This window comes from Charadrius vociferus, unplaced genomic scaffold (genome assembly GCF_000708025.1).
Source record: "Charadrius vociferus isolate BGI_N301 unplaced genomic scaffold, ASM70802v2 scaffold12, whole genome shotgun sequence".
NCBI classification, from domain to species: domain Eukaryota; kingdom Metazoa; phylum Chordata; class Aves; order Charadriiformes; family Charadriidae; genus Charadrius; species Charadrius vociferus.
The window spans coordinates 1026264-1037616 of NW_009647422.1; the positions used below are offsets into that span (position 1 = coordinate 1026264).

Sequence of the window (11353 nt, forward strand, 5' to 3'; positions counted from 1 at the left end):
CCCTCCTTTCCACGGCACAGCCCCGTGTCATGGGAGGGTGAAGCGGCCGCGGGAGAGGTCCCCGGGGAGGGGGGCGATGGGCAAGCGGAGCGGTGAAGGTAGGCGATAGGTGAGGGGAAGGGTGGCTTGGGATGTGTTTTGCCCCACTGTCAGGTTTTCAGGTATGGCCATGGTCCAAAAATGGGTGGTTTTGAGGGTTTTGGTGATGTATGGAATGTGGATGGTGCAGGCGGTGCTGCTGGTTCTGGGGCGGCTGCATCCCAGTGGATCCCAGCTTTGGGCATCGTGGGAAGACGCGAGCACCACATCATCCTTAAAAAAACACAACCTATAAGGCCTCAAAACTATGGCAAAAAGGCTGATGGTCTCATCCAAGGATCTTGAAAGCAGAGGGCAAATTATAGAGGATTGAGGATTAAAACCCGAAGCGTGGGTGTCTTTGGGATTTCTAGCGATATGCCGTCGTAGCGTTTGAGTTAATCCATAAAAACAGGTTTTTAGCACTGTTTCTTTCTTCAGCAAAAGTCAAGTTGCGGCATTAAATAGTTTCAACCAAGTTCTTTCTCCCTGAAACACAGCGGTGTTCAAATTGAGAATAGGATGTGGGTTTTTCTCTTTTTTTTTTTTTTTTTTTTCTAGAGGAGCAGGTGCGCACGTCGTATTCAGTTACTTATTAAAGCACTTCTCCTTAATGCAATTTAATACTGAAGGTCATTGGTAAATGTTGCGGTGGTTGCGAATGATACGGAAAACCCGATTGCTGTTTTTCACGGGAGTTTTGGGGGGGGCTGAAAAATTTTCAGGAAATCCCCAAATTTTGTGCCCGACAGAAACTGGTTTGCTGGCAGCTGGGTTTGACCGCTCCGCCCGGCGTGAAGTGGGGGCTTGTGGCCACCTCGATGCGCTTTTTATGCCCCCAAAAAACCCTGTCCTTCTGCTGATACAGGAGAAAGGTACTCATGGTCTTCAGTGCTGCGGTGATGAGGGCGAGAGACGTGGCTATAAATAAATAAAGAGGCCGGTGGATGTCAGAGATGGTCTTCTGGGGGGCTGCAGCTTTGAGTATTTAAATATATCCAGGGAGACCTGACCTACTGGTCCCTTGGGGGGGGTTTATTGCTACAGGAGCTTTTCGGGATCTGACTCTTAATACCCACTAAGATAAATAGCATTTTATCTTGGTACGGTGATTTAAATCTAGTGGCAGCCTCCTTTCAGGGGAGGTGATCAGATGTTGGCGTGGGAAACTGAGGCAAGCGGGGGGATGAGGGTGGGAGTGGGGCTGTGCTCACGCTCCATCTCCTATATTGGGATTTTTGGTGGCCTCTTGGGGAGAAGTTGTCCTGGTCCAGTGACCTTTAGCACCTCCATCGTTCCTATCTCACCCGTATCTCTTCCTCTCATCCCCCGCCATCAGGGCTCAGCCGACCCACATCCCTCGGTCCCCCCGAGCATCCTCCCGGTCCTCCGGCCTCCCTCCCTCTCCGCCGGCCGTTTCAGGACGGGGCTTTGGCAGCATCACTTGGAAACACTCTTAAAATAGAGCCGGAGGGCAGCGTCAGGGCGGGGAGGGCTGTCTGGAGGCACCGCCATCCCTTCGGGGTGGGGACTTTCGCGGCCACGCTGCTTTCGAATAATTTTTATGGGGTTTTTCTCAGCACCGGTGATGCCTGAGCCTTACCCGGAGGTCGGCGGCGTGTGGTAGGGGCTGGTGGTTTGGGGGTTCGCTTGGGTATGATGGAGCCAACGACCACCCCAAGCCCAGGCTCAGGATGGGGGTGGCATGGGTGACCTGCTCCTGCGATGCCGTGTTGGGCTGCTCATGGGACTAAACTGACCCAGAGGGCCAAGGTGGGGATGGTGGAAAAGAGCAAAACTGTGATTTTGATTTTTTTTTTTAAATAAGTATTTTTTAAAAATATATTTATATATTTAAAATATTTTTTCTAAAAAAGATATCTATTTAAGATATTTGTGTTTTCCCAGGGGAAGGGTAATGGATTTAACCCTCCCATTAAACCTGATTAATCAGGCATCTCCACTCCAATGGCGTTGCAGGGATGGGAGCTGCCGGAGGGGTATTTTGGGGCAAGTTGGGGTCTTTCTCGGGATCTCACCCCGGCGGGCGCCTCTTGTCTTTGGCTGGGGCTCCGGCTCTGGGCGAGCTCACGAAAAGCATCTGATAATAATAAAGAGCAAAAACCTCCTGCTGACAAACCCGGGCTGAAGTCACCGACGGGACGCGGCCAAGACACGCATTGTCCTCGCCGCTGCTGGGACTGATTAGAGCCGCCTGGCAAGCCCCGGTGCTGGGTGAGGGGTCAGCCCCTTTTGCCAAAAAACCTCGATCCAGAGCAAAAAAAAAAAAAAAATAAAGAAAACCCAGCTTTTGTTTTCCAGGCTGGGCTGTGCAGAGGCAATGCTGCCGAGCAGACCCAATTCCCCCTGTTTTGAGCCCATTTCTTCATGCCAGGCTTGGAGCATCCTATATGGGGAGCAGGGTGAGATGGACCCCAGGAGGAAAAACCTGAATTAATTCTTTTTTGTTTCACAGTGAAAATAAAGCAAGAGAGTCCCTGGCAAACAGCAAACAGTTCCGCTGAAAGCTCTTCGGTGTTCGATATTTATTATATCATTATTTGTTGTCTGTGCGCTTGCGGGGGGCTGAGCCATCCAAGTTCCTCTCGTTGAAATGTCCTTGGCAATCGCGAGGCTTCGAAAATGATGGGGTGGGTGGATGTTCCAGCTGGGATGCAGCATTTTATAACAAATGCAGATAAAGAGTCTGTTTTTAAAACATATATGTGTATTTATTTATATATCATAGAATGGTTTAGGTTGGAAGGGACCTTAAAGAACATCTCGTTCCAACCCCCCTGCCATGGGCAGGGACACCTCCCGCTAGACCAGGTTGCTCAATATATCTAGAAAAGACTTTAAATATAGATATACAAATAAATATACTAAAATTTATGTTAAAAATATATAAATCCATTTAAAACTCCCCTCTTTTATTCCCTCTTTGCCCCACTCCAGGCTGCAGAGCCAAGAGCTGAGGGTTTTTTTCCCCATTTTCCCTGGATGTGGGTGTTTGTTGGGGTTCTCTGGGGCCATCGGGACGATGCGAAGCAGACGAGCCCATTGGTCGAGTGGGTTGGTTGTGGAGCAGAAATTCAGTGAAAATGAAAAATTTTGGCAGGGAGGGGGGAAGGGTTTTTTTTTCTTTTTGCATGTTGAGAAAACAGAGAAGAAAACACCCTTTTTTAATTATTTAAACATTTTTGTCTTTGTGTGCTTTTGCCTTTGGCTCACAAAAAAAAAAAAAAAAAGGAAAACAGAATGTGTCTTGCTGGAATTCATGTGTTGATCAAGAGCTGCCGTTTGTCCCAGAAAAAAACAGGAGCTGAGAAACTCTTTTTGGAGCAGGAAGTGCAGAATGAACCCGTCAGGTTGAACCCTCCATCTTCACTGCTGTTCTGCACCGTGTCCTTGGTCACATCCCACGACGGTGGGGAAAGAGGACATTGACATAGTTGGATCCACCTCCATCCATGACTTGTGTGTGCAGCATGGAAAGCCGAAGAGAAGCAGAGGGAAAGGGGATATCCAACCTGCTTTTAAGACCGGGGATGGGAGTCAGGGTATGGAATATCCCTTGTGTTTGGGATGCAGCCAACAAACCCATCCTGGGGCTCAGGTGTCCCCAGGAGAGGTGATGAACATCCAGGGGTGGTCTGCACCGTGCAAAATACATCTGAGCTAAATTAAATATCCAGCAAACACAGTCTGAGGAGCATTGGCAGTCACAGCGTTTCTCAGCCCGGGGCTGACTCTCCCTGACTTGAATTTTTCCAGGTAGTGCCTTTCCCTTGGGCAATTTAAAATGGGCATTAAAAAAGCGCATAAATCATCCTGGTGAATCCAGCCAGTGAGTTAACTGCTAACATGAGTCAGAGCACGCGGCGTGGTTCGGTAAATATTAGAGGGTGTTGTGTTTTATGTAATTATGGTGTAGAAGTATGGAGGTTTAAAATCCTATTTTCCTTCTAGTTAAGTGATTAAAGCTCAGCAGGTGCCTAAAATTGTCTTCTACATGGGGCAAATGTCCTCTCGGGGTCCCCGCCTGGTTCAGGAGACTGAGGATGTATTGAGGTGTCTCTTCCTCTGTGTGGCATCTTCTTCCTGCAATTGTGGACAGCTGAGCTGGGCTTTGGACCTCTTTGGTGATGTGGTGGCCATGGTGCCTCCTACCCAGGGTGAAGGGATGTCAGTGGGCGCTCGTATGGCCTTGGCCTGTCCTTTGATTGGGCTTTTTCCTCCTTGGTTCAGTCTCCTGGACTCAAGTTGTTGGTGGAGCTTCTTGGTTGGTGTTTCAAAGCTGAATCTGGTGGTGGAGCATTTTGGTTGGCATCTCCAAGCTGGGCCTAGTGGTAGAGCTTCCTGGTGTTTCAAAGCAGTGTCTGGTAGTGGAGCTTCTTGGTTGGCATCTCCAAACTGGGGCTGGCAGTGGAGCTTCTCAATTGGCATCTCTGACTTGGGGTGCATGGACAGGGATGGGTAGCGTGGCCAGGCAGGTTGTTTTCCTGGAGGAAGAGCCCTCTTGAATGATTTTATTTCCTTTCTTCCCACAGCTGATAGTTGAAAAAACGACTGACTACCCTTCGGCTGAGTACTCCTTGGTGGAGGATGTAGCCCTCCACTTCACGTGTTTGATGGACAGACTGAACGAGCAGCGCCTCTTTCAACCGGACTTGTGCGACGTGGACATCGTGCTGGTGCAGCACAAGAGCATCTTCCCGGCGCACAAGGGGGTCCTGGCGGCCTACAGCCAGTTCTTCCACTCTCTCTTCACCCAAAACAAGCAGCTACAGCGCGTGGAGCTCTCGCTGGAGGCCCTCACCTCGCAGGGCCTCCAGCAGATTCTCAACTTCATCTACACCTCCAAGCTCCTCGTCAACTCCTGTAATGTGCAGGACGTGCTGAACGCGGCCGCCGTGCTGCAGATGAACAACATTGCCTCCTCCTGCCAGGACCTCCTCGACACCCGCTCGCTCAGCCTGGCTGCCGACATGGCCCTGCCTGCTGAGGGCTGCGCCGGACCCCCACCATACTACTGTGAGATCAAGCAGGAGGTGGACGCCCCTCATCCCAAGATCTATGCCCGGGAGGGCAATGACCCCTACTCGGTGCGGGTGGAGGATGGAGCAGGTGGTGGGACACTCCCCCCTGGTCCAGCCAAGCAGTACTACAAGGAGGAGAAGGATGGTGGTCCGGGCGCCGTCTGTAAGATGGAAGGTGAAGAGTCTGAGGAGGACCTGGACAGTCAGGGCTCCTACAACCGGGAGCAGATCATCGTGGAGGTGAACCTCAACAACCAGACCCTCAACGTCTCCAAGGGCATGGAGGGGAAGGCAGCCGCCAGTGAGGCAGCAGTGATGGGGCGGCCTGGTGGTGATGGGCATGACACGGAGGAGGATGGGGAGGAGGACAATGAGGAAGGAGAGGAGGAGGAGGAAGAGGAGGAGGATGCGGAGGTGGGCGAGGAGGAAGAGGAGGAGCACAGCGAGGAGGAAGACCTGGAGGAGACGACGGAAGAAGAGGACGATGATGACGATGACGAAGATGCGTCGGAGGTAAAAAGGGAAAAGGGTGGGCAGCCCCGCAGAGGCAGCCGGGCATCCAAAGCCACCAAACCTGCCATGGCAACAAGGTCCCAGGAGATGGCCAAGGTGGAAGAGGAGGAGGAGGAGGAAGAGGAAGGACAGCGAGGAAGGAAGAGGAAAAAGGAACAGGATGGTTTGGGCCAGAAGGTGAAGCTGGAGGAAAAGCAGCACTACCCATGCAAGAAGTGCCCCCGGGTCTTCAACAACCGCTGGTACCTGGAGAAACACATGAATGTCACGCACAGCCGCATGCAGATCTGCGACAAATGTGGCAAACGTTTCCTGCTGGAGAGCGAGCTGCTGCTGCACCACCAGACCGACTGCGAGAAGAACATCCAGGTGAGTCCAGCCCTGGAGACGTCCTACCAGGGGATGGACATCCCACCAGGGATGGACATCCCAACAAGGGGGGGAGCAACCCACTGGGGATGGGCATCCCACCAAAGTGGGATCATCCCACCAAAGGAGGAGAATCCCACCGTGATGGGATGTCCCAGTGGGGGAGGGACATCCCACCCACCATGGAAGACATCCCACCCAGCTACACCACGGGGCAGGCTCATGCTCAAAAAATATTTTTGATGTTGCGGGTGGTACATGGCAGATGGGAGGGAACCTTACTTCACCCGTGACTCGTATTCAGGCTCAGGAGGGTCCCACGGTGGCATGGGACTGGGGGATTTGTGCCGGGGGACTGTGACTTCCCCTTGGCCGGCTGGGTGGAAACATGGAATAATTTTTGAGCGGTAATTTTTCTTTTGAGTTTTTTCAGTTAATCTGGATAAAACATTGCGAGCCCCTGATGGAGACACACTCCAGCCATTCCCACCCAGGCTGAAACCAATTTAGCTTAATTCAAAGATTTGCTGACATGAGTTAAAATGGTTTTAATCTGCCTTTTGTGCTCTTTAGCTTGTGTATTAGTGAGTTTCCGAATGCATTTGACATCCGTGCGTGGCTCAGGCTCAATGTGTCCTTTGCCTAACGCTAACAAGATCCTCATCTGAGTTTGCAAATCAGCTCTGACAAATCAGTGCAGTTTTGGGGGGACAGGTAGGCATCCCATTGGAGAAGCAAACATGTGCGTTCCTGCAGACCCCTCCAACCCATCTTCTCATCCCCAACAAGCTGTGTTGCATGACGCTGCCACTACTAATTAAAAAAAGCAACAGCTTCTGGAGAGCTTTGCCCATCATCCTTCCCGCCACGACCAGATTTTACATGATCTTGTAGCTCTTCTAGATGAAGGTGACGTGAGCCAAGTGCTACTGGAGCCCTTCATTGATGGCACCCCAAATAAAATGGGTGATGAAACAGATCTCGGCGTTAGGGCGTGCAGGGAATACCAGGGCAGGAGTGGTCTTGGCTCGAGCAGGTGAAGGAGCTGCTGCCTGCCCTGGCTGTTTGGTGCATCTTCCTGAAAAATTCACAGCCCTGAGGTTGCTTTTTTTGGATGCTTTTTCCCAGAATGGATGAGCGTAGCTCTGATACCTATGTGGTGGTGGCTGGTTTGAAGCCTACTGTAAAGCCTGTGCGATTAAAAATGGGTTTTCCTCTGAATATTTCTTCAGGCTCATCTGCTTTCCTGATGGATACCATGGGACTGTCACCTCATTGCTTCCCCCGCCTTTTTATCCCTTTTTCTGGTCATCTCTGAATAGGGTGAACCACAACTGCCCGCGTGGTGACCTTCTTCTGCAGAAAATGTGGATTGTTACATTCACTTAGTTGAGCGTTTTTAATTTTACAAATGGCCAAATTCACTCCGCTTACTCTGATAATATTGAATAACTTTATCAATATACCATGGAATTGTAGCTGGATGGAAAAGGGATTTTTTCAACTCTGTACCTGTAATGGACAGTCTTTATTTCTTGGTTTTTAACCTGACCTGTGGAGGGACCATCCTGCTTATCCCGTTCTGGTCCCTGTTTCGTCCCCAGATTTCATCCGTAATGCTTTAGGATTATGCGAGGCTTCATGTCTCTCCCTGTGATTGTTTCCCATCACCATCCGCAGCCCTGCGCACACCGTACCGGGCATCCTGCCTCTGCTGCCTGAAAAATGAGTCGTCCTTTGCTTTATCGGATTGTTTCTCAAACTCTTTTTCGGCCACATTCAGTATGGTTTTTCTCTTAACCTGCAATGATTTATCTTCTCATTTTCCCCCCCTCGTTTGGATGTTACTTCCACATTTTCGAGTGATGATTTTTTTTCAGTAACGGAGGATACATAGCTCAGCCCCCCAGGGTGCGTGGTCCCAGCCCAGGGGACTTTTCTACATACGGTGCTTTTTACCTTGAATTTTAAAATTCCCCTGCAGCCTCTTTGATTTTAAATGGAGGAAATGGATATTGATGTGTCTTTGATAAGGCTCTGGTCCTGGATTTGTCCTGAAATGTCTCTTAAAGCAGAAATAAAACTGTTCTGATCTGTGGAAGTATTTACTTTGGAACAGTGAAACTCAGAGGACTACTCATGTTGATATTCAAGCATGGCAAGGTGAAGACGACGAGTGTTGGGAATGCCTCTCTGACCCTAATTTTGCCTCCTGGGCACCTAAATAGAATTATATATAGCAAGATCCTGTGACTACATGGCATAATGGTATATTTTTCACGGTATCACAGCCTCTTTTGGTGCAAAACTTGATTTAAACTCATCAAGAAGTGTCTGTTCCTCTGGGTAGGAGATGATGGAAGCTGTGCTGCCTGCAATGCTTCAAGCCCTGCTGGGAAATTTCCCCCTAGGCTTACTGGTACCACTCAGCTGTGCTGTTGCTCGATGCCTCCAAGGCATGAATTATTTTCTCAATGCACCAGCAAGAAGAAGAGATAGTTTTATCCCTGTTGGCCAAGAGGATGATGAGTCATGGAGACATGAGGGAGAAGAAGTGTCCCTTGGCTTCTGGTAGTGCCCTTGGCCAGGTGCTGCCTGCTGTCCCTATGCTACAGCAATGGTTTCCAGTGCGGACCTCACTCTCTTGTATTTCCCCGAGCACCAAACTGATGTCATACACCTTGAACTGATCTCATGCTCAAGTGGCAGCTTTTCCTGGGAACTTTCTGAGAAACACTGAAGTTGTTGGAGCTGCAGCAAATCTCTGCCATAACTTCCTCGGGGAGATTCTGCACGTCATGCTGTTCTGCTTGTGCTGGTGGACTGGTTTTGGGTCCATTTTGGACCATTTGGATATGTTTGGAAAACTCATTTAGTGGTAAAGTATCACAGAATCACAGAATGGTCAGGGTTGGAGGGGACCTCTGGAGATCATCCAGTCCAACCTCCCCTGTCAGAGAAGAGTCACCTACAGCAGTTGCACAGGACGGCGTCCAGGCAGGTTTGGAAAGTCTCCTGAGTTGGAGACTCCACCACCTCTCTGGGCAGCCATAATATCTGCTGAGGACTGAGGTTGCGCTGCCCTGGCCTGGGCTTCTCCTTGTCCCTGTATTCTTTGCAGCCTTCTAATGCACAGAGGGATGTTTTTTGTTGTTTGTTTGTTTTGTTTTTTTTTAATATAACGGCTTAATTTGTGTGGAAGAATAAAATGTCCAGTTGGGAATAGGGCCTTGGTGCGGGAGCTGCTGTTTATGCAGGTCCTGTACATCCATTGATGGAGAGGCCACGTCCTTCCTTGGAAAGACATCGCCCCTTCCCCATCCAATGGATAGAAATTCAAGTTTTGGAGGTTTTAAAGTGATGAGGTCTGTAGCAGACTTGCTGGTCATTATGATTTTTGATGTCTTAGCTTTAGGTTTCGTAGTGACATTCCCTTTCAACAGATGAAGCTGATAGCCTGGCAAAACCAAAATGTTGGTGGTGCCAGGGCGCGTTCCCCGGCTTCCCTGCCCACATCGTCTCTCTTTGCAGTGTGTGACATGCGGGAAGGGGTTCAAGAAGCTCTGGTCCCTCCATGAGCACAACAAGATCGTCCATGGCTACGCCGAGAAGAAGTTCTCCTGCGAGATCTGCGAGAAGAAGTTCTACACCATGGCCCATGTGCGCAAACACATGGTTGGTGAGTGCGGGAGGCACCGGTGCCACAGGGAAATCTTGTTAGGGGTGTCCATCCATCGCTTCGGCCATAAAGGGCGTGTTTTTGTCGCTGTCGTGTTGGGAGTTTAGGGCTGGACTTAGTCTTGGGTGAGCTTTCTAACGTCAACACAGGGACCTTGAAATTTGGCCCAGTATTTAATGCTGGGTGTATGTCTGCTCCGTGCTGGGTTTGGAGTGATTGAGCACAGCGCTGGGGAAGCTTATTTATTTTATTTAACCAGAAAAAAAAGACGTCAGAAGTGATGAAAGGAAGTTTGAAGTGTAACCATCCTTCGCTTGTAAAAGAGGACCAGACCACACCAATGCCAGGCTTTGAAAAGCAAATTGCAGATGGAAACGGAGGTTGAGTCCCTGGGGCTTGCAGGCACCAAAGAGATCCACAAAAAAAAAAAATAAAAGGGGCTTTGGCAGGCAATTAGAGGAGTACCTGATCTGTTGCTGCTGCACATCTTCCCGAGATGGCTTTGGGTTTGCTGGGGTTGGGCACCGGTGTTGGGAGCGGCAGTGAGGACTTGGGGAGATGGATGCTCAGGGTGCGGGGAGGGCCCCTGACCCCGCTCCTCTCCGCTTCAGCTCACACCAAGGACATGCCCTTCACCTGCGAGACCTGCGGGAAGTCCTTCAAGCGCAGCATGTCCCTCAAGGTCCATTCGCTCCAGCACTCCGGGGAAAAGCCTTTTAAATGCGAGGTAAGGTCCTGCGTGTGTGTCTCCCCCACCCTGCATCCTCTCAAACGTACACAAAAACACTGATTTGGGGAAAGATCTTCCATGTCTTGGGGTTTCCTCTGTATATTTGCCAGTGTAGCTGTAGGTATGCTCCCCCCTCTCCCAAACTTTGCATCCCCTCCTGGTTTGAGGGTCCCACCAGCCCTGTGATGAAACTGGTGGCCAACACCAGGATCTCTCTGTCCGGTGCCTGGACCTTGCATCCCACCCCAAGCTCATCCAGTCTGCAAACCTGGCTGATTATGTCCTGAAATGCCATTTATTTGGGTTCTTTTTTGGGGGGGGAAAGTGATTTCTGTGCTGCTCTGACATGCCGGTGATTTGGGAGGGGGGATGTGAGGAGGCGTTTTGGTTCCTCATCACCCTCTCGTCCCCGCAGAACTGCAACGAGCGCTTCCAGTACAAGTACCAGCTGCGCTCCCACATGAGCATCCACATCGGCCACAAGCAGTTCATGTGCCAGTGGTGTGGCAAGGACTTCAACATGAAGCAGTACTTCGATGAGCACATGAAGACACACACGGGTGAGAGCTCCTCACCTTGCCCCCAGGCCCTGAAGGCTGACGTCCCAGGGCAAGAGTGATGGGATGGGGGTGGCATCTTTGGGTGGATAGCAATATGGGGTTTTTGGGGTGGGACAGTCCAGCTGCCGGCTTCTCATCCGTCTTCCCCCATCCTTAGGTGAGAAGCCCTACATCTGTGAGATCTGCGGGAAGAGCTTCACCAGCCGCCCCAACATGAAGAGGCATCGCCGGACCCACACGGGCGAGAAGCCGTACCCCTGCGACGTCTGCGGCCAACGCTTCCGCTTCTCCAACATGCTCAAAGCCCACAAGGAGAAATGTTTCCGCGTCAGCAACCCCTTGGCTTCGGACACGGCCACCCCCCAACCCGCCGGCACCCCGG

General features: G+C 50.7%; 1 protein-coding gene across 1 annotated transcript; it reads left to right on the top strand.

Annotated features, from left to right (window-relative positions):
- Positions 1-4637: 4637 nt before the first annotated feature.
- ZBTB47 (zinc finger and BTB domain containing 47) lies at positions 4638-11352 on the top strand (the record flags this gene model as incomplete). Its single annotated transcript, XM_009880513.1, has 5 exons — positions 4638-6002; positions 9534-9681; positions 10293-10408; positions 10827-10971; positions 11129-11352. Coding segments are annotated over exons 1-5 (1923 nt in total), but the record flags the coding sequence as incomplete, so codon positions are not given.
- Position 11353: the final 1 nt, after the last annotated feature.